This window comes from Ammodytes marinus, assembly GCF_949987685.1.
Source record: "Ammodytes marinus genome assembly, chromosome: 17".
Lineage (NCBI taxonomy): Eukaryota > Metazoa > Chordata > Actinopteri > Uranoscopiformes > Ammodytidae > Ammodytes > Ammodytes marinus.
Window position 1 is genome coordinate 15,418,917 of NC_137221.1, and position 24,323 is coordinate 15,443,239.

Below are 24,323 nucleotides of genomic sequence, written 5' to 3' on the forward strand. Positions count from 1 at the left end.
TCTGGACGAGCAGGGCTTGGCAGCGTTGCAACCACGCGCTACGACAAAGTTCTGGGCAAAGACAGACGCCGATTGGTCCAAGAGGAAGTGAGAGCTGGCGTGGAGGAACTGCGTGCTAGCCAGATGGTGGGGATGAAACAGCAAGGCGCATGGACGAGATGGGAACAGGCAGTGGACCGCAAGATCTCCTGGTCTGAGCTTTGGCAAGCTGAGCCTTACCGGATCAAGTTCCTGATTGCGTCCGTCTATGACGTCTTACCCAGCCCATCCAACCTCTTCTGCTGGGGCAAGGTTGACGCACCATCATGTCCTTTGTGCCTCAGGAGAGGAACCCTAGAGCATATCCTCAGCTGTTGCCCAAAAGCCCTGGGAGAAGGACGCTACACTTGGCGCCATGACCAGGTGTTGAAGGCGATAGCAGAAACCATCTTCACCAGCATCACTCAGAACAAGCCTCTCCGACCAGCAAGACAGGCGATTGTTTTCATTCGTGCAGGGGAGAAGCCTAAGCCCCAACCAAGGGGGGCAGCAGGACTCCTTGGAACCGCACCGGACTGGCAGATGAAGGCCGACCTGGGAAAGCAGCTCAGATTCCCAGAGCACATCGTGGAAACCACCCTGAGACCAGACCTAGTTCTGTTCTCAGATTCAACAAAACAGGTGGTCCTTCTGGAGCTGACAGTTCCCTGGGAAGAGCGCATGGAAGAGGCCAATGAGAGGAAGCGTGCCAAGTACGCCAACTTAGTGGAGGAGTGCCGCAGTCGGGGGTGGCGTGCCCGGTGTGTGCCAATAGAGGTGGGCTGTAGAGGCTTTGCAGCGCGATCTCTCTGCAAAGCATACAGCATGTTTGGAATCGCAGGTGCACGCCAGAGAAAGGCCATCAAGACCACCACAGAGGCAGCTGAGAAGGCCTCTAGATGGCTGTGGATCAAAAGGGGTGATCCGTGGGTACATGCTACTTAGACACAAGTTGGGACTTGATCAATCCCGGCTGGGTCGCCTGGGTGAGGGTGTATGATGTTGCGAGACCCGAAACACCCAATGACCCCAGGTTCCATCACTGATGATGTGTCTAAGTGCATCAATAGATGTATACTAAACTATACTATACACACTATATACTATACACTGTATAGTATATAGCTCTGGTCTACCACCATCCAGGTTGCCCAGTCCCAAAGCTTTCTCTTCAATCAGCTCAGGCTGCCTACAGTTAATACTGCGATTAAAAAAATATATACATTATGTTGTATATAATGTATATTATGTTATTCATAAACATTTTGGAAAAAAAACATGCGAGAATCAAATCTCCCACACAGCAACACTCAAAGTTTATTTGCATATTGTGTTCTACACAATTCACAGTAAATGTGACAAAAAGCAGACGCAGAGATCTTACAAGGGCAAAAAAAGTCTGTGCACGCTCGCATCTTCGGTCTCTCTGCCCAGTGTGCCCACCTAAAATTTATACAGGCCCACCCTAATCTGACTGTCTAGAACCGGGCCTGATGGTGTGTGTCATAAGCATCTCCTGTGATGAACCTTAAAGAAGAGTGAAAAACAGAGTCCAGTATAATTACCATTCATGTAAAAAAATTAAATAATAATGATTACATTTTTTTAAAACGCCACATCAAGGTAGATTTATTTTGATAACCTTTAGTGCAATGCAATGTGTGTGTTAATAGCCTAAATAATTAACCAAATACTCTGGTGCTAGGCTATAGCCTTTGCTTTGATACGTTATTATAAAATATTTTTCCTACAGTTGATGTCTGTCCTGGCAGAATAGGCTATTCGGAAAAATTAAGCCTAAATAAGTGGGATTTCTGGTCTCACAAATCCGTTTCTAAATATCCTCTTAAAATTGCTGCCATAGGAATTGGATGCATTTCAAATGGTTCATTATGCAAATACCATATTATGGGTTGGGTTGCGATAAACAGCAATCAATCCAAAAAGCAATTCAGCAGTCGGCTAATAAAGCTCTTAAGTAGCCTAGGCCTTGTTAAATACGCTCAATTAGTTTTGAGCAGAAATCAGTATACGTTCAATATGCTACAGAATCTCCCACACAGGTTAGTGCAATTATTTGCCGGTGATTGATAAGACTGCTGCACAAAAAACTGTAAAAAATTGGTAACCAGTTCAAAAATAAATAGGCTATAAATGATAATGTGAAAACAATATATTATTAAAATGAACAGGTAGCCTACATATTAATACAATAGATTACATAATATATCGTGACCATGTGTAGAGCAACCTTTCTATTTCAATTCAGTTTCAGCAGCAAAATTGCCTCACACACCGTGTTACAACCCAACGTTTTTAAATTGGTCCGGACCGATGAATGTAGGGGACACAGCTTGGACTTTAAATTAACTATCAAGCGGTCTCAGGTGTGCGGTCATCGCTTATTACGAAACCGCTGAGTCGCATCGCATCCAATCAAAGCTGCGAATAAGCAAATTCATTTAACAATGTGTCAGTGCACGGCAAGCACCACGAGATGGCGCTGACGCACCGCGCTGGTGAGGCCGTTGGTCCCTGGTTGCATACGGCGCGCTCTCCTGCGGCCCCCGATGGAGCCAGCAGCGGATTACAAACTCCAGTTAAGTGGCGCACCGTCCTCCTCCTCCTCCCCATCTCTCACCCGGAGTACAGCGAGACGCACGGAGCGCATCCTCACCGTGCTCACCCTGAGGGGAACTAGAAAGCAGCTTCTGTTATCAGACTGTCAGCGCCCCAAAAAGCGGCTGAGCTCTGCAGTGTAAGGGGGACTGACTGAGGACTAACATATAGACAAAGAAGAGAGTGAGGAGAGAGAGGGAGATGGGTCCGGACGCGGTGAGGTATCCGTGATTGTCAAGTGAACGGCGGCGAAGTTATTCGGTTCCACTCGGATCTTTTTCTCCAGGTCGTTGAGGTGAGTTTTCTAATCAACGGTGTATGTCTTGAGAGCTGTATGGGCTGTTCCAAACATTTGTCCTGGACATGTATTTGTATTGTGCTGTTTAGCCTATAAGTGAAAGACAGCTTTGACAACAGATGTTCCTATAGCCTAATAGCTTTAAAAAATACTCTGTTCCATGTTTAGGCCTATATGTTTAGCAGCTTGTGACTTTGTGGGTTTGTTCATTATGCTGTAGAATATAATATATTCTAAAACTATCATGTTTACTAACAGCAATAGTCATTGATATTCATCTAACAATATCCACACTGAGTTGATAGATTATTCCTTAGAGGAGATAATACTGGGAAATACCTTGTAGGCTACTCTTAGAAAGCGTCAGCTGGAATTTTTACTCGTCTGTATGTGCCATAAAACAAGATAATCCCTAGGGGAATATCCACTTCGTTCTCTCTCTCTCTCCTTTTTTCTCCCCCTCTCTCCTCTCTCACTTGCCTGCCTTTCTCCAGCTTTACCTCTCACTCCATCTCTCTCTAATCCCCCCTTCTTGTCACAACCTCTGCCTCCCTCGCCCTATCCTGGTTCTCCCTCCCAATCTCTGTCAGCTCCAGTAGCACTGTGAGTTTGCAACGCCACACTGCTTCACTTCTGATACCCCTCTCTGCCTTCCCTTCAGAGTAGCTACCCATAAAACCGCCTTTTAAGTGTGCACTCTTTTCGACTGAGCATATTGCCTGCCGCTCCCTGCTGTCAACATCAATGTTCCATGTTATGGGAGTTGCTTAACATGCCACATACATATATATGTCTTTAACTTATGCTGCCTGACTGTACAGTGTGCCAGTTTGGATGGCTTTTTGTCTGATAATCAATATTTGACAGAGCGATTACGGCATTAAGGCCCCTTCCTGTGGCTGGATCGTTGATGTCACATCTGTCACAGTCACTTAACACGCGCATACACACGTGAAGGTGCAATGGTCAAACGCATACGTTGACGCACACACACACACACACACGCGCCCGCGCAGTCAAGGGTCATGGCAATCTAGCCCTGCCGTGATTGATTGGTGTCACAGTGTGGCGAATGGGAGCTGACAGTAAGGGGCCTTGAATGATTTTAAGAGATCTTACACCGACCCAGCAATCAATCATTTGGTATTCTGGTTTTGGTTTTGGCTTTAGTATGATTTACTCTCACACATATAGGAGCACACAGAACTACTTTGCTGTAAAGCCTTCAGCCTTTCATTCCCCAATTGTTGCTTTTTTGTTTTATATGGTTGAATTACAATTATTGTTTGATGCCTGTTTAAATGCATACGAATCGGGGGGAAAAGCACCAACATTAAGTCTAAGAAGTGACTGCAAGATCCTGACTAGGTGTGAATTCATTGTCACCACTGGAAAATGTGCGAAACTTGTGACGTCTGATCCTTTGCTGTTACTGTAAAGGCACATCCTGCACACTGCCACTTATACAGTATAGTAGCAGAAATCTGCCACATCCTCCGTCACTACCAAGTGTCATTTGCTGTCAAGCGGAACAGACAGGCATCTGCTGCCTCCTGTGAACACACACACACACACACACACACACACACACACACACACACACACACACACACACACACACACACACACACACACAGTAATGTATACAGAAAGCCAATTAACACTCGCCACCTATACACACAGGTCTGCTGTAATGCTCCTTGGCTTTCGTCCATGTCTGTATTTTTTTTTCTGCATACAAGCCATTTAATGTGCTTGGCTAAAAATAATCACAACCAGCCAACTCACACTTTGAACATAAAATATGGAAGACGGACAGAAGTAGAGAAGGAGAGAGAGCGATAGAGAGAGGAGACATTCAGGTCAGAGCCAGACCCAGTTTTCAAGAGCTTCACTCCCTCAGGACGACATACCATTAAACTACTGCATTCGTATTCAGTTTGTAGCACAGAGCACATCACACACCTTTTATCATGGACCAACTGGACCTGAGGCTATCTAAGGTTCCTGCCAAGTTCACCTTCTTCATTATGTGTTGGGGCATTGCACCCATGCATTTTGAGATGAATTATACATGTAGCAATGCAGCATTTCCCATGTGACAGTAATACATTTATAGCTCAGTTTAAGTAACTGTCAGCTGGATCCTGCTTTTCAAAAGGGTATGCCTGTCGGAAGGGTATTAAAGTGTTATTGACGATGCCACTATGCAGTTTTTTTTAAAGAACACCGATATGACAAGTTATTTACATATATTTAGTAAGAGGCAGTTGTTACCCATTTCTAGTCTTTTTGCTTTGCTAAACTCCTGATTTAAGCTACATATTTAATGGATACATGATAGTGGTATTGAGTGGTATTATATATACCTCTTTAAGCTATTCCTTTAAAGGTCCTGTACACACACACCCATATACAAGTATACACACACCCATATACAAGGTATTTTCAGTACTAGAATTAAGTGGTTGGATATTCATCAGAGTCTATGTATCATTAAGAGCTATGGAGGTGTATGTTATTCCGCACGAACAGGTGTGACAAAGCCAAAAGTAGAGTGAGAAAGATGTCAATCAAGCTGAGTTTGCCCCTGCCTACACACTCCTGAATAGAGGTCTAAATAAGCAGAATAATAGAAAAACACCTGTGTGGGTGGTTGACAGATGTGGGGCCTTTAAAAGTTGAGGCAGTTATCCCCAGTTACACATTAAAGTGTTATTGCAGTGTGTATGTCACATGGACCACCAATGCTCCTGTGAGATGTTTTTTTCTATACCAACACATTTCCTGGATAGAAATGAACCGGATGTTGAGTTTTAAATGATCTGAACAATTAGCTAGATTTTCCCCTGGTGTTGGAAAAACTCTTGCATTGTAAAAATGAAAAAAGCGACAGCAGATATGTTCAGCCTTCGTCGTGGTTGATGGGTTATACTGTCAAACGTGATTGAAAACTAATGTCATGAGTAACAATTCACTTCACATTATCACGGGGCAAAACGTCTGTGTCACGCCGATAAGATGCTCAACGGTATTCTATTTAGGGTTCTGTGAACACTATACACCCTGTGGAAACCTGAGGAGAAACGGGGCCATTTGTTCTCAGCAGAGCACACTGTGTGTATGTGTGTGTGTGTGTGTGTGTGTGTGTGTGCATTTGCATTCCTTTGTATTTGTTCATGCTGATCTGTAAAAGGAATGTCTACATACATGCAAATGTTTCAATAACATTTGTAAATGCATGACAGCTTGTGTAGGTTTTGCATTTAGGATGCACAGTACTTGTGCGTTTGTGTGTATTAGGGGACCTTGTCTGATAGTCAGAGTCCTGACCTTGAACAGTTTGAGCGCCGTCTGCTTAGTCAGGGCCACTGCATCTGCTCATGTAAAAAAACAAAGAACAGTTCAAATGTACTGCAGTGCACAAGGAATTCTACTCAGTCTGTTTATCTATCTATCTATCTATCTATCTATCTATCTATCTATCTATCTATCTATCTATCTATCTATCTATCTATCTATCTATCTATCTATCTATCTATCTATCTATCTATCTATCTATCTATCTATCTATCTATCTATCTATCTATCTATCTATCTATCTATCTATCTATCTATCTATCTATCTATCTAGTAACCCTTTCTCTTCCCTCTCTCTCTCTCTTCTTTCAGTGTGTGATTGTGTGTTCAGCATGAGTAACATCTATGAGTCTGCGGAGGCCACGCTGGGCTTTATCAGCTCTCCATGCCTGGCCAAGGTGGAGCTGCGAGTGGCCTGCCGGGGGATCTCCGACCGCGACGCCCTCTCCAAACCTGACCCCTGCGTGGTGCTGAAAATGCAGTCGCATGGCCAGTGGTTTGAGGTAACGCAAATGGGGTGTGTGTGTGTGTGTGTGTGTGTGTGGGGAGGGGGTTGTTGTAGTGTATCCCCTCTTCTCAAAGACGGTATTTCTATCAGAAAATTATAATGGTCACATCAGTAAGTCTCATTCGCCCATTGTAACAAGTGTATAGTGGCGAATTGGACTCTTTCACAAGGAGACCAAGAGACAAGGTGGTTCAAGAGGAGAATTACGGCTTTATTCAAGCAAACAAAACCGGGGGACATCTTCACACCGATTCCTACAAGTCTCACATTGTGTGTCCCAAATGGTACATTCAAGTTTCAAACGTCTTTATACAATCTTCAAACAATGTTATACTCCCACACACAAGAATTTGCTTTCTGTTCATTGGTCAGTACATTTTGTCAGTCTGAATTTTAGCTTGGCTATTTGGGGTCCAAAAGTACACATACTATTGGGTATGTTTTTTTTTTGTTTTTACTTATCGTGTCTATTTACTTTTCCCCTACTGCTAACTCTTTTTTATATTAATTAATAATTAATATCACAAGTTAATATGAGGGTATTTTCACTCTAAACTAGTTTAGCCACTACAACATAACACATTCTGAATGAGAGCTGCAGGTGTGTGCGAGCCTGCATGCATGTGTGTGTGTGCAATCCAATCTATTCATCTACTCATCCTATATGTTGTTGATCTATTATTATAAAAATATTAAATATAAATAAGGGCAGCCTTTTAACTGCTTCTTTTCTTTGCACTGGGAATCAAAAGAGCCCACAGAACTGATGCCTTCAGTCACATAAAGTTATCATGACCTTTCACAAACCATTTATCTTCTTTGCTTCCATTGTATTACAAAGTCAATCCAACCTTCAATGGAAAAAAAAGTGTGGTCGAAGTGACTTTGTTGTTGTCGCTATTTGCCACTACTTTCTTTGTCCATGCCATTTGTCCATGACCTATAAGTACACTGAAGTAAAAGACACCACGAACAAAAGTGTCTCCATATTCTGTCTTCCTCTACCGTCTCAGATGAGCCTTTTATGAATTTTCTCTGTACACAACTTGAAATTATTCATACTCGTCACCGACTCCTGTTTGTTTAAACGCTTGTGTGTAATCAAAGACCTACGCTGTTGTGCAGAGCATTGATTGTGTCGCCCACCTTCTCTTTCTAAATTATGGACAGTAATTGTCACGGAAGGAAACGGAAATCATCAATTTTGCAGACTGGTGTATTGATTGTAATTATGTATGCGGATGTCACCTCCGGATTGCAAAGTGTGCTGGCTTTGTTTTGTTTTGCTCATCCCTTTCAAAACTTGTTGTCTGCCACAATAGTTTTGATATTGAAAAATGGAATCATGGGCAATCTAATTAGGCTCATTGTACACAATAAAATGTCTGAAATACGTGGAGACCAAATCTTCTCATAAGATAATTCTAGCAATTGAAAATAGGAGAGAAAAAGGAAGATAAATGCATGGTGTTCCACTAACTCTCCTTTTAACTTCAAGACCTAACCTTCTCTCTCGGAGACTTCAGATGTAAATCTCCTGCTTTAAGAAATATTTAATCCTCATGGAAGTCTAACTGTTGACAACAGGACATCTATTAGCTGAACACAACGTGGGGGAAAGATAAATATAGGGGAATTTAAGTAGTGGATCTGTATCTTAATTTTTTTCTTTATTTCTTGGAAAGACAGACAGAGTGCACTGTCTTCCTTTTAAATATGTAGATACTCACACCCACACATGCAGGCAGACACCCCATCACACGAACAGCACTTCAGTGACTCGCTCTAACAAAGCTTATACATGTACAAGGATTCACACACATGCTTCTCGTTTACACAAACTGTCAAAGGCACAAGCGGGACACTGTACACACACACACACACACACACACACACACACACACACACACACACACACACACACAAAGCTTGAGGTTCAACTCAGAAAGAAGTGCAGCATTACTCTGTCTTTGGGGACACCACAACAAGCTACTTTGTTCGGCTGTGTGGGTGAGTGTTTCAATGTGTGTGTCTAAGTGAGGAGGGAAAAAGAGAGAGAATGTGTGGGTGTGTGTATGTGTTACAGTAAGACCCTTTGAGGCTTATTTTGACATGTGGGAATGGATAAATGTTATCACTGCCCATCAGATTAATTGGAAAAGTGTTGATAGAGAGAATGTGTGTGTGTGTGTGTGTGTGTGTGTGTGTGTGTGTGTGTGTGTGTGTGTGTGTTCACAATTCTTTTTGCTTTAATGAGATGCCAGCCTATTGAGTTAAGTGTCAGAAAAAAGGACAAACGGTTTTGTATGAGTTTGTGTATAGTTTTCTGGTGCTCCATCCACTTTTTTGTCTGTCTTGTGTGTGTGTTTTGTTGTGTGTCTGTGCCAAAGAGGTTATCAACAATGAAATGGACCCAGTCATTGCTGCTAGTGTTGGATAGGTTTTGTTGGCTGCGCGTTGAGGCAGACTTTCGGTGGCCTTTTCTGCCTTTTCTGTGTGGGGCAGTTAGTCAGAGGGAAACCTCAGATCAATGTCACAACATTGTCCCTTCTCTTATTAGCCAAACCGCTTGTGGAATTTTGAGCCATCAAGAAAAAATCCATAACCCCACAAGTTTATAAGTGTAAACAATGTGGTAATGGCTATTTGCGGTAATTGCTCCAATGCTGAAAAAGTCTGCTGAGGGCCACAATCGATGCACAGCGACATGGTTTTCGAATGTTGAATGACATCTTCTTACATCAGTCAGTACACTTTAAAAAGGCAGAAGAAAAAACTTCATTCAAAATGAAACTGACAATGAAATAGCAGATGTATTAAAGACTATACTTTCACACAGCAAGAGCCTTAAAAAACTAAACAAAACGATGTATAACTTGTATTTTAGAAGTCTATATAATAATACATGATTAAGATGCTTGTGTTACGATATTTTGACCAGCATGTATGTAAGCCCTTTAGCGGTTTTTGAAATGGTTATAAAGTTGTCAATTAGCTGATATTTAATTGGGCAATAAAAGAAAGGTTACAGACTTAATACATTGATGTCAGCAAGTATATGCCATAAAAAATGAATCATTAGTGTATATTTGATTGGGTAATATAAACCAATTATATTGACTAAATTCATGCAGGAATGCATTGAATTTAAAAATCAATACGCCATTATAGTTTCATTATTTTGTATTAGCATTTCCAACATCCAGAATTTTTGCAATCATTTACGTCCGTGCTATGGAAAAACTCAGCCCTGTGATCATTTAGTAAAATTGATTCCCACGGAAATAGCAGTTTGTTGTTTTTACCCTGTGTGTGTGTGTGTGTGTGTGTGTGTGTGTCCGTGCACCACTGTCTATGTGTAATTCCGCGTGTGTTTGCAGGTGGATCGTACAGAGGTGATTCGTAGCAGTAGCGGCCCAGTCTTCTCCAAGATACTCCTGGTGGATTACTACTTCGAGGAGGTCCAGAGGCTCCGCTTTGAACTGCACGACATCAGCTCTGGCAACAATGGCCTTCGTGACGCTGACTTCCTGGGAGCCATGGAGTGCACCTTAGGACAGGTCAGTGACACAAGCCAGCTTCCATTCATAAACACTCTTTGCTCTTACTTTCTATCCAGCCAGTACCGTATACTCTTTAATAAAACAGAAATCTCCTTATAGTTAGGCCCCACATTGAATATTGAACAGCATGTTTAGGCTGGTCACTGCACCAGTTAAGTGGTGCATGAAGTTTCACAGTTCATACATAGTGCATGCATATTAGAGTGAGTTCACAAGAAGAACCACAAGTATGCCTGTAAAGTAGGCGTGTACAGGTGAATGCTTGTCAGGAAAGCAGCCATGTGCATCATAGAATGAACAATCACAATTACCGCATTCCCACCATTATTATCACATAGAGTAGGTGTTATTAGAAGTCTGTCTCAGACCGATGCATGCATGGCTGGATGGATGCAGTGTACAGGCTTTGACTGAGTGAAAGAGGACTCGAGTGCAGCACACTGTCCTTGGTAAAAGTGCAATTAGCTTGTTGGGATATGAAACATACAGTATGTATCATGTCTGATAAATGTGTGCTTTAATTAGGGTGAAAGAGCAGCTTTAGGATTAGACATGCAAATCCTTGAATGGAATCCTAATACGGTCTTTACACTTGAGGTCAGTTAGTGTCACTATCTGCATTTTTACACTGATATACGCTTTTGTTGTCCTTGAGGCGTTAAGGAAATCCCAGAGGGTGCTTTACACTGTGTTTTAAAGCATTTCTATGTGCGTATGCTAATATGTACCGCCACGGTTCCCACCCAATGGTGTATTTGCCCATCTTAATGATGTAGTGGTTATCAATATATAAAGATTTGCATTTAAAAAGAAAAAGAAAAGGTCAGCAATACTCATTAACAAGCTGAGGGAGTTGATTTCAGGAAATCACCAAGTAATTCCGTCTGCAGTTGCATTAAGTAGAAGGAAAATAGAGAAAAAGCAGAAAGGACAAAGATCCTATCAACGCTATCAACAACAAAAGCTGGTGGATTTACAGGTCTTTGATGAACTGACATAATTGATATGGAAGAGAGAGGATTTTGAAAGTGAGAGCAAGGGAGGTTTACTGAAATGGGATAACATGCTGAAAACAATTTGTCTAGGTCTAAACAACAATATCCCAGATGCTGGGGCCTATCTCGAGCGTTGTTAATAAAAAAATATTACTGTACATCAGTGCAATATGAAAGAGCCAGAGGCGGATATGAGAACTTCAGTTAGCGATTGTAGCTGATAGAAATCCATTAGTGTTAAAATTATGACAGATAACATACAAGTGATGGGTTGCTTTTGTATGAGTGTAGCATAATGCCATTTGTTGCATTACTGTGTGAATTGTTGACCTTTTTGTTTTGCTTGTATGAGGCAGGCTCCCCATAGTTACTGGCGTCATCACTGGGAAATGTAGCCAGGGGCACATGCATTGTGTCAGCAATATTGTCAGAGAAAGCATGTAAGCCATGACACAAGACATGCTGTCGCTCTCACAATATTTACTGTATGTATTACCAATGGTAATGGAGAAATAAAGTCATGTCATACAGCCCCACATTTGTCCCCCAACTCTGCAGTTCCCCAAAGCCAGTGCAATATTATATCCACAAGTGTGCTTTAATGAGTGTATAATTGCTTGAAAATAAAAGTATTGTATTTGTATTTATTTTCCTTAGAATCCTATAACTACATAGGAGTGCGGCACCACTATGTTGCCTCGCCATGTTTTTACAGGAACATAAATAGTTTTAGGGTACATTAATGAACTGTTAATGAATGCTAAGAATACAAGCTTTCAGACGTAAATGGTCTTTATGAGGACATTCATATATTTAGCCCCACGCGCAAAACAGTGTATACTTTTTGCTGGTTGGGCAGTAACACTGAAATGTGTATCTGTAACTTGAAAGTATTTTTATGCCCATAATACATTTCTGGTACGGCTATTGGGTGTTTATTGTATTGGTTCCCCTGTCCATGTGCATTTCCCCTACCTCCCTGCAAACTTGAGCCTTCAACTAGTACACAGTGTATATGCTGCTGTAGCACCTGGCCAGCTCAAAATAGTATAATAGGGGAAAAGAGTCAAGGAACTGACACAACAAGGTAGTGATACAACAATGGGGGGGAAAATTACATTTGACAGGTGTAGAGAGTAAGGTGACTCCACCATGCTGCTTTGTGCTCTATGTCTGTGTAAGTGGGCCATTGCATGCTAACATTAGGGACAAGTACTAGGTGACACTAACAGGGGGCGAGCTGTCCCCTCTGAAATGAAAATACCAAAATATGTCAGCTAATGTTGTGGAGTCTGCGCTTTTGTTTGTTTCAGATTGTCTCGCAGAGGAAACTGAGCAAAGCTCTACTAAAACAGGGAAACACTGCCGGGAAGTCTTCCATAACGGTATGACAGTGTGTTTTTAATCAAAGCCAGACAGCCTACACACACACACACACACACACACACACACACACAAATGTACCTATTTAAAATGGCAATATTCAGTACTTCCCTTAAACTAACCCTAACATTGACCACTGAATCCGTATTTTCCCAATTTGGGACACAGCTTTTGTCCCCAATGGCCAAAGCCGTCCCCAAAAAGTGTGTGTCCCTGAAAGTTATTTAAGTCATTTACACACACACACGCATGCATACACACATGCACACGCGCACACACACACACACACACACACACACACACACACACACACACACACACACACGCACCATCACTTCTCGCACACAGACGCTGAAGATAATTACATTTGATGATGTTGCCTGTTCAATCTGTTCATTTCCTAATTTCCATCTCATTTTCTCTCAACTCCTTCTTCTACCCCTCTGTCTGTCTTTCTCTGTTTCTCTCTCTCTCTCGCTCTCTCTGCCCCCCTTCCTCTTCTTTCTCTCTTCACCACTGTAAAAGGTGACAGCGGAGGAGTTGTCGGGTAATGACGATTACGTTGAACTCTCCTTCAGCGCTCGTAAGCTCGACGACAAGGTATGTGCGGCTGCGTGTGCACGTTGAAAATGATTGAAAATATTTGAAAAAAATGCTTTTATCTTTTTAATATGAGAGGACTTTATATTCAGAGATATCGGTTTGTGTGTGTGTGTGTGTGTGTGTGTGTGTGTGTGTGTGTGTGTTGGAGCGCGCTGCCAGCCAGGTGTGTGTGTGTGTGTGTGTGTGAGTGCGCTGCCAGCCAGGTGTGTGTGTGTGTGTTTGTGCAGAGAACTATGTGGATGGATGTGCTGTGGGAATTTGTGATGCAGCAGCTCACACACACACACACACACACACACACACACACACACACACACACACACACACACACACACACACACACACACACACACACACACACACACACACACACACACACACACACACACACACAATACACAACAGTACAATCCGGCATTAGAAGCGGCCTGTTGAGATAGGTGGGCCTCCCCCTCCCTCTCTCCCTACCGCACACACAGATAACTATATTAATTTTCAGCCACCACAAGCACCATGGATGAGTAATCCAAAACAAGTTGCGCCTTAGGGGGAAAGATGGAAGAAAGCCAGGGAGGGGCGGATAAATTGGAGGGGACAGTAAAAGGCATGGGTGGAAGAAAGAAGAAAGAAAGGGAGAGAAGTGGGGTGAAATAATGATTGTGTTAGAATATGAATGATTAATGGTGATCAAAGGCAAGTTCTGAGGCAATGCCTTATCATGCCTGTTATCCCCCTCTGAAGGATTTCTTCAGCAAGTCCGACCCCTTCCTGGAGATTTTTAGAATAAATGATGACGGGACCGAGTCGCTCGTGCACAGAACTGAGGTAATCACATGCACACACACACACATGTACACACACACACACACACGCGCACACACACACGCGCACGCACACACACACAAAATACCTACTACTTTCAGACCTGTGATTTACAACGAATGTGATGTTTTCTGCACCTGTATGCGGTTAGACCATCATGAACAACCTGAGTCCCGTTTGGAAATCCTTCAAAGTTTCCCTGAACACACTCTGCAGTGGCGACCAGGAAAGGGAGCTTAAGGTGAGCGATGTCATTTTGTTTTTAACCTTAATTACAATGTGCAACAGTCTGAGAGTGGGCGAACACCTTGGCCACCATTTCCCTCATGAGGGAGAGCCCAGCGCAATCATTAGATTTATAGAAACATAAGCATTATTAAAGTATTCTCAGACAATGCCCTCCACCTCTTTCTCCTTCTCCTGATCATGAGTTGATTTCAGTTCATGCGCTCCCTCTCCCGATGTGACAGTGTTATTTAAAGAGTCGGACGGGTGTGAAAGAGCTTGAAGCTCGGCCTAAACGCTCAACTTTGCTTGACAGAATAGATCTGTGTGTGCGTGTTGGCGTGTGCGTGTGTCTGTGTGCGTATCTTTGCGTGCATATTCGCAGAAGTGGTGTCCTCACATCAGCACCAAACAGTTATTTTTTTTCCCATGAATAAACATGAGCTTGTTCATTAAATATTCAGAGTCGTCTTAACTCTGCATGGTTCCTGACAGCAGGGGAAAGGGCTCATACACGTACATTCACACACACACACACACACACACACATACACACACACACGCGCTCGTACGCCATCGGCTATGGTTTCATCAAGCATCAGAGCTATAGTGAGATATGGCAGGGCACAGATTTCTATTCACCAGGCTCTTACCTGACCTGACCAATGCATAAATGTATAAACCTCCCCTCCAGTCTGTCTCTCCCTTTGTATTTCCCCTAATCGTTTCCGCCCCTCTCTACTTTTTCTTTGCCGTCTCTCTCTCTCTCTCTCTCTCTCTCTCTCTCTCTCTCTCTCTCTCTCTCTCTCTCTCTCTCTCTCTCTCTCTCTCTCTCTACCTCTCTGACCAACAGTTAGTATTCTGTGAATGGAACAAAGATTCTACCTTTTTCATTACTTTCTTAGCAACTTGGAAGCGAGGCCCCTTGCTCACAAGAATGACAAAAACACAGACACGCATGTGGTCCACAAATGTTCACAACGCACACACACACACACACACACACACACACACACACACACACACACACACACACACACACACACACACACACACACACACACACACACACACAAACGCACATACAAAAAAAACGGCCGCACACTTCAGGTGCATGCACTTTGAAGCTTAAGTGGGAGGCAGGAAATAAGGGGATTACTGCAGGTCGTTGTTTCTAATCAAACCTTGTTGGAGTGGTTCTGACTGCTCGTTGTTGGGGTGACCTCATGCAAGAAGGTCACGAAACATGACAGCAAAATGACTCAATCACAGCCATTACACCTTTGTCAAAGGAATAAGTGTTTTTCTATGTGTGTGTGTGTGTGTGTGTGTGTGTGTAAACGCATGACCCTGTTGGTTGAATATTATTGTTGTACAAGGTCTGAAGGACAGTCCAGAGCTTCAGGCCTTTTGTCCGCTTTTGAAATAACTGTGTAGTTTCTCAATGATGTGCAAAACCTTGGCCGCTGACCCCACACTTCTCACTGGTGATTAAGGCAATTTCTCTTGTCTAGTAGCTCCTTTTAAAGGAAAACAAACTGTTATCCCTAAATACACACACGCATACACACTCATAAAGCTGTCTCTAAAGCCACGTCCCTCTCAGCATCCTCAGATTAATATTTCACCGCTCCATTGCCCCCCCACCAACACAGCCTTATCAATCATTCAGCATGGCATTTCCCTGCATGCCATAAGCGCATCTGTGTGTGTAATAGGTGACAGTGTTGCTACTGCGCTCTAACTGAATTATGTGTGTGGTTGTGTGTGGTTGTGTGTGTGTGTGTGTGTGTGTGTGTGTGTGTGTGTGTGTGTGTGTGTGTGTATCTGTGTGTCTGTTGCAGTTCACGGTTTGGGACTGGGACTCTAATGGAAAACACGACTTTATCGGGGAGTTTTCAACCACCTTCAAGGAGGTGCGAGCAGAGCAGGAGGGTAAACAGGTAAGCACAAGCACACGCAAATGGATGAAGGGTAAGGACTGCACACTGACTCCCCACAAGTTCATTCAGATGGACAGACAGGTTGATGATAGCAGGGTCTCTGTCAGTTCAAAATGTTTTTTTTTTTTTTTATAGATTTTTTTTGGCATTTTTATGCTTTATTGATAGTGTAGAGACAGAGTTGAAATGGGGCAGAGAGGGGAGTGACATGCAGAGAACGACCGCGTCTGCTGGCCGAGGCCCATGGGGGGGACGCCCTACCAACTGAGCTAAGCGCGCCCCCCAGTTCAAAATGGTTACCGCACCTGTACATATCCTAAATAGTCAAAACATGCTAGAAGAGTAGAATGATTCATGTTTAGTGCATGACAAAAGTGGTTAAGTGATATTTTTACATTACAAAGGTGTGTGTGTGTGTGTGTGTGTGTGTGTGTGTGTGTGTGTGTGTGTGTGTGTGTGTGTGTGCTTTCACAGCTTCAATGGGAGTGCATCAACCCAAAATACCAGATGAAGAAGAAGAATTACAGAAACTCTGGTGTTGTCATGCTCAACCATTGTAAGGTGAGGTCAGGTACAACAACAGTGATCAAATATCCTTCTACTTCCTGCAAAATCTCAAAAGGTACTTGTTACCCTTAGTGTTTCTCATGAAAAGGCAGCGTTGAATGCATCTCTCTCCTTATTTAACATTTAAAAGGATGACTTTTAAAATATTTTTCATCCTGCATTCATTGGTTACAACCATGTGCCCTTGCTGGTGGCCTTCCTTTCCCTTGCCTTTATTGGCACAGCTCTACGCTTCTTTGTGCATAACTATCCCCAAAGTATTGGAATGATGTGAGAGACTTGGCAGGAATGCGTGCTGCATCGCCAGGCATGACCCACTCGGGAAATATTTGCTTCGTAGCACATGCCATGCCTTTTTAATATGCCAATGAATTGTTTGGTTGATTACCTTGTTGCTGTTTAAATGTCAGATAACAGTGTGAAATGCCAGGCTCACATTCCCCCCCCAAAGCCCAAGGGAATGTTTCATGTTCCCTGTTTCGCCCAACTTGCAATCCAACACCAAGGATTTTGGCTGTAGGATGAAATAAAACGGACGAGCAGAAAATGCTCATATTTCGGAAGCTGGAACCAGGAACTGCTTGGCCTTTTTTTGTTTGTTGCATGATGCTAACTTTGTGTTTGCAAATCGATTAGTTCAACATTTTCATCCGCAGCACAGCTACTGTACATCCACCTCATTCATCTTTTAGCAAATAAAGTCTTAAATCGGTTACATGGCCTCACTTTCAACATCTCCCCCCTAACAGATCATCAAAATGTATTCCTTCCTGGATTACATCATGGGAGGCTGCCAAATTCAGTTCACAGTAAGTTTGCTTGCGTTGCTCTCTCCCCTATATTTACAGCAGCGTGCCTCTGCCTGGCCTTGCCCACTCATGCTGTGCGAGCATATATGTGTGTGTGTGTTTCTCTGTCCCAGGTGGCAATAGATTTCACAGCGTCCAATGGGGATCCCAGAAACAGCTGCTCCCTTCATTACATCCACCCCTACCAGCCTAATGAGTACCTCAAAGCACTGGTAGCTGTGGGGGAGATCTGCCAAGACTATGACAGGTAGAAATCTCTCCATCCATCATGTGGCTAGCTGACACACACAAATACACACGCACGCGCATACACGCCATCAGCTATGGTTTCCAGGGCTACCTAGATTTTCCCTCTCAGGGATGAATATTCATGAAGTCATTTCTAGGTGTTGTTTAGCATGTGTCCTTTTTGTCCTTCTGCATTTTTTTAATAAATCACGTGTGTGTCCTTTTCTCCAGCGATAAAATGTTCCCCGCGTTTGGTTTTGGAGGACTGATACCGCCTGACTTCAAGGTAGGAAATGTGTGTGTGTGTGTGCGTGTGCGTGTGCGTGTGTGTGTGTGTGTGTGTGTGTGTGTGTGTGTGTGTGTGTGTGTGTGTGTGTGTGTGTGTGCATGCACAGCTTGCTTTTGATCCATATGAAAAAAGAAAATCTGTCAGTTTGTAGTTTGCTTTAAACTGGCTTTGTGTCCTCTGCCCCATGTGAAGGTTTCACACGATTTTGCCGTAAACTTTGATGAAGACAATCCTGAATGTGTTGGTAAGCTACACACGCACACACACACACACACACACACACACACACACACACACACACACACACACACACACACACACACACACACACACACACACAATCATTTTCACATTCATAGGACCAAAGCAGTCCTCCAGTATCACTGCTGCTGCTCGCCAGTTATTCCTCCCTCGCTGTCAGTCCTATTTTCTTCCCTCTGTATGTGTCCCAACCCTCTTTATTTCTTCCCCTTACACATACATAGTACACACAGGCACCTAGCACACACACACTTAAAGACACATGCAGCTGGAACACTGTGCTGCAAGATAGATATAAAGAAAAACAACACTAATCTGTATGTGTGAAATGGGCTTCTGCACTCTTCTCCCTGCATTGCTGTGTCCCTGCCGTGAAGGACTGTGTGTGCGACAGTTTGCGTTTGTGTGGACTAAATGCGGGATGCTTTTTGAAAAGAAAAATGCCCAAACACTTTGGAGTGCAATCACACGCTCCGAGTCTGTTTTTTTTTTTTCGTCGAGGGTACTTTTGGCGAGTACAAGAACTTTGACCTAGCGAGGTCAGCGCAGTGCATCATGCGGACAGGTGGACAAATAAACGAGCTGCAAAAGAAACCTGTGTGTGTGTGTGTGCGTGCGTGCGTGCGTGCGTGCGTGCGTGCGTGCGTGCGTGCGTGCGTGCGTGCGTGCGTGTGTGTGTGCGTGTGTGTGTGTGTGTGTGTGTGTGTGTGTGTGTGTGTGTGTGTGTGTGTGTGTGTGTGTGTGTGTGTGTGTGTGTGTGTGTGTGTGTGTGTGTGTGTGTGTGTGTGTGTGTGTGCAGGGATCCAAGGCGTGGTGGAGGCATATCAGAATTGCCTCCCTAAGATCCAGCTGTACGGGCCCACCAACATCGCTCCAATCATCCAGAAAGTGGCCTCGTCTGCCTCCGAGGAGATGCACACCAAAGAGGCCATGGTGAGAGAGAGAGAATGGAAACAAAAAAAAGTCCTGGAGCAATTTTTTGTTTCCGCTGTGGTGACCGTTTTTGTGATTGCGCTGACACACAGGGAGACAAGGGAGAAAAGACAAATAGCCATGGAAAAGACGAATGTATGTGAGACATCAGACAAGGGTAAAAGAAGAGCAGAAAGAGATGGATTGAAAAGATAACCGGATAGGGTGATTGATATTAATTTAATTCCAGTCATAAATTTTACAGGGCAGATTGCCTCTCAGCCTCAAATCCTCACCGCTTCTCTCTGCCTCTCTTGCTGGGTTTAGGGAGTTTTATTCAAATGAGTCTCTCTACACCAAGAAGGCACTTTCAAAGAATAAAATGCCTCTAACATAATGACCTCTTCGTACCCCCTGTTCCCTCTCATAAAACGTCTCCTTTTCCCCATCCAGGAATACTTTATCCTGCTGATCCTAACTGACGGCGTCATCACAGACATGGCGGACACGAGGGAGGCCATCGTGCACGCCTCCCACCTGCCCATGTCCGTCATCATTGTCGGCGTCGGCAACGCAGACTTCACAGACATGCAGATACTGGACGGAGACGACGGGATCCTGCGCTCGCCGAAGGGAGAGCCCGTCCTCCGCGACATTGTCCAGTTCGTCCCCTTCAAGGACTTCAAACACGTGGGTGTCAGGGTATAGGTTTAGAGGGGGTTAGAGAAGTTTTTTTAATTGCTAGAAGAAGAAAAAAAAACACCAGCGCTTTGATAAATGCTTTGTAGACAGAAAAATGGCACGCACATGTCAAGACACGTACAAATGAGGCACTGTACAAGAATGCAGCAGAATGGGGTTTCGGTAACTGCACTAGTTGCTTTTTTTTCCAGCTATATGTCTACCTTGTGTTGTAGGCTGAAGGACAACATCAAAAGGCATGAAAAAATGTGAGGCAAATTAATAAAGAGTATAGGCCTATTGAGTCATGTCAGGGCCATATCTACTACAAAGGCTTTAAGTGGGCTTAAGTATTGATTTAAATCTTGTAATAGCGTTGCCAGTACCCGAGGTTCTGTGCTTTGCTGAATATTAATTTAAATTTTCTGCAAAGCTCATTTTGTTCTCTCTTCTTTTTTTTGTCCTGTGGTTCAATTTGGTGCCCTTGAAAGTATACTTCAGAAAACAGACTCATGTTAATCCAAATAAATTGGATTTCATAATCTATTATAATAAACACTGCCCCCACATGAGGACAAGCATACAAATGGCAAACACTATATCTTGTGTGGCACCAGGCTAATTGAACACTCCGTGGTGCCGGAATGAAGTCTAGTCTCAATTGAGCAGATGAATAACGCCGATAGAAATACAATTCAAAGTGCAACTATGTAACATCTGAAAGAACACCAAACTCGACCCTTCTCTTACGAAATGAAAAGTGGAATTCATAGGCAATAAAACAAACCCTTGTTCAAACGCATCTCAAGGCAAGTTTATTTTATAGCACTCTTCAGACACAAGGCCTTTACAGCGGCATAAAAATACATTAAAAGATAAGACATTGAAATCGCATCCAACCCACTGAGGGTGTTTGGCTAACACAGCCTCAATTGGTCTGGTATGACCAGTAATAGGTCAAGGTGGCTACATTGCTATGTAACTGATATTATTGACTAAGTTTGCTCAACTCCCCATTAACCCAGTAAGTCGCAGTAACCATTTGAATTGTTTTTGTGTGTTGTTTTTTTATAAACATGAGATGTTTGGACTATTTTTGCCCTTACTTACCAACGGAGAAAAACATCTTCCAGTCTGGAATTAGATTAGAACTTTTGATTTCAATCTTCATGTCATGATAGATTTCCCTGCTCAGTGCTTGATACTATTCGATATCCTGTTACTAAAAACTTTTCCAGGATCAAAACCAAGCTTAGATGTCAGATAAGGACATTGACTCTTTTTTATTTATTTTTTTGCGAGCAATTCCCATTGGGGCAGTCCAGGAAACATCAGTTAAAAAGTTCTACTTCAACGTTGGCTCTGCGTGTGTGTTTGTGTGTGTGTGTGTGTGTCTGTGTCTGTGTCTGTGTGTGTGTGTGTGCTTGTGTCTTTCAATCCATGCTGCATCCGGGAGCAAACAACAAGTGTGAGACTGTGGGTGTAATATACTTGGTGTGCACGTCAAAATACATCAGCTATTTGCTCACTGTGTGTATATGTGTGCGTGTGTGTGTGTGTGTGTGTGTGTGTGTGTGTGTGTGCGGTTGAATGCGTGTCAGCATTCATTGTGCCTAGCTCTGACCGGATTTGTTTGGCTGGGTCTGTTATGGTGAGTTTGCTCTGTGACAGCTTGAGAAATCAACCAATTACATCCAAGCTAAACAGAAAGAGAGCAGGGAGAGAACGTATGGAGGAGTGAAAACATATAGTCTACCAAACGTACATAGATAGGGGGGGGGGAAGAGTGTAGGAAAGAATAAATCTGGAGTAACAGATAAGGAAGGGATGTTGGATGGATAGAGACAGGGCCCGGTGGAGGGGGGGGGGTCAACAGGAGACCGCAGCTAAAGACAAAAGGGAGCGAGGGAGTATGTGACAGAGGTGGAGAGGTGATTTTCTGCTCTGTCGTTTCTTTTCAGAAGGGATTAGCTGGACGGAGCTGCTGTGTGACAAGCAGAATGGGGGGATAGCAGGTAGATAGCAGCAGAGGAGAGAGAGAGAGAGCAAAGGGTGGGTGGAAATGAGAGTTGATGGGGTGGTTGGGGGGTGCACTTTGATTATGCATTGTCTCAGGGAATTATGTGAGATGGAGTACCACAGACTCTCTGACTTTGAGGATTCGGAAGTGTGCGCGTGGTGTGAGCATGTTTTTCATGTGTTTTTGTGTGTGTGTGTGCGTGTGCGTGTGCAGATAAGTGGCTGGTCTGTAATGTGTGTGTAATTGTGTGTGTGTGCGTGTGTGTGTGTGTGTGTGTGTGTGTGTGTGTGTGTGTGTGTGTGTGTGTGCGCGTGTGTGTGTGTGTGTGTGTGTGTGTGTGTTAGGGTATGCGAAGAGATGTATTTGTTTTCAATGCTGAATGCCAGAATAGTTTGTTAATGTATGTTTAGCGCGATCAGAATGTACTTAAAAAGGAGTGGTCTTCCATCATTTATTCAGTGCATTATTCCTCCAGTGGAAGGGTTGTTTTGTGACTAGCTGTTTCTCATTAGTAATTTATTTCACATATAACAAGAAAGCAAACCAGAGAATTCATATAGAGACACAGGGAAATATAATGATTATTGTCCCAGTGTTGAACAACCCATATCCTGAAAACCCATCTGAGCGTTCACAGAATACCATAGAATGGCAATACATAATAAACGCTCAAAAAAGATTATAATGTCAAATCAATGTATTTGAATAAAATAAACTGCAAGGCTAGAATATCACAACCCTTAATCAAGCCATCATAACTGGGGTTGCATCCCTACCAATAAAAGCAAAATAGGTACGAGCAAACACAACTGGACAACTCTCCGATATTAACCTATACAGCATAATAATGTGAACTAGGATTTAATGTGAAGGATCTTTTACTTTTGCATTGTGTGAAGAATTGACAGGCTCTTTTTCTGTTTAGCACATACATAGAAACCAATGTATGGTACTAGAGGACAAAAAGGTGAAAGCAGGGATGTTCTGAGGTTGTCAAATGAGCTTGTCTGTACACATTAGTCTCAAAGGTCCACACTTGATAGCATCAGGCTCAACAGTAAATACTAGCAGGCATGGTTGGTGATTTGTGACCCCTCTCTCTCTCTCTCTCTCTCTCTCTCTCTCTCTCTCTCTCTCTCTCTCTCTCTCTCTCTCTCTCTCTCTCTCTCTCTCTCTCTCTCTCTCTCTCTCTGTCTGTGTGTGTTTCCAGGCCTCCCCAGCCGCACTGGCTAAGAGTGTTTTGGCAGAGGTCCCTAACCAGGTGGTGGATTATTACAACGCTAAAGGCATCAAACCCAAGTGCATGTCAGACTACGAGTCCACAAGAGCCTTCAGCCCCTGACAATGGAACTACATGCAAATGAACACTCAAATACACACCCAGATATATATAATATATATATATACTTTATGTACTGTATAATACATATACACATGGAAAAGCACAAGCACACATACGCACACAAGCAAACATGAACACGTAACCATACTACATACAGTAGTCTAGCTCAGAGAATTTAGCTCGTTCTGGTGAAAACAATTTTTGAACTACTCCATTGATGACTATTGCATGTTTGGCCAAAATGGCATCACCTGGGGAATTATTAATATCTACTGTATATCTGAAAGAAGTTTATAGAAATAAGAGCAGTCTCCTGATCCAGCATGCAGACTCAGACCATAGCCCACCCAAAGATATGACATTCCTACCTTATTTAGATAACTAGCAAGTAAATACCAAAATATATCTGTGGGTAGGTATATGCTCCGAATTAGCATTGCAAATGTTATTTATAGGAATGGTAGCTTCCCTGTTATAGTGTATTGCATAAATGCATGCATAATGCATCTCCTGCTAATATCCAATCTCCAGCCGCCGCTTGCTAGTTATGAAATAAAGTATCTCTGTCATTCAGGGTTGTCTTGGGTGTGTCGGGTTCTTTTCTACGGATTTATTTGGGATTTTGCTAAATGGAAACGAACAACTGAATAATTGTAATAATTTCTTAATAACCTTCTTATATTGTAAAGAGTTTTCGGGAGGATAGCAACGCGTGTGTGGTAGGCACTCATCATCTGTGAGTTGAAAACTGTTTTTTTCGCCCCTGTATTCTGCATGATGATTATAATAAAGACATTTTGGTTTTCTCATTTCCGTGTGATCTGATTGTTTGTGTGTAAGTTTACTTTGGGGACACATATGTTCACACTGTCACAAA

At 43.0% G+C, this 24,323-nt stretch overlaps 1 protein-coding gene across 1 annotated transcript; it reads left to right on the forward strand.

The window, feature by feature from the left end:
• Positions 1-6,627: 6,627 nt before the first annotated feature.
• On the forward strand, positions 6,628-23,446 carry cpne4b (copine IVb; the record flags this gene model as incomplete). The annotated part of the gene is made up of 15 exons (XM_080044942.1): positions 6,628-6,798; positions 10,184-10,363; positions 12,675-12,746; positions 13,270-13,344; positions 14,089-14,172; positions 14,321-14,410; positions 16,239-16,337; positions 16,812-16,898; positions 17,654-17,713; positions 17,827-17,960; positions 18,173-18,227; positions 18,423-18,474; positions 19,291-19,424; positions 19,857-20,093; positions 23,315-23,446. The coding sequence occupies 15 exons, from the start codon at positions 6,628-6,630 to the stop codon at positions 23,444-23,446; spliced, it is 1,662 nt and encodes a 553-aa protein (XP_079901068.1).
• Between the last annotated feature and the right edge of the window lie 877 nt (positions 23,447-24,323).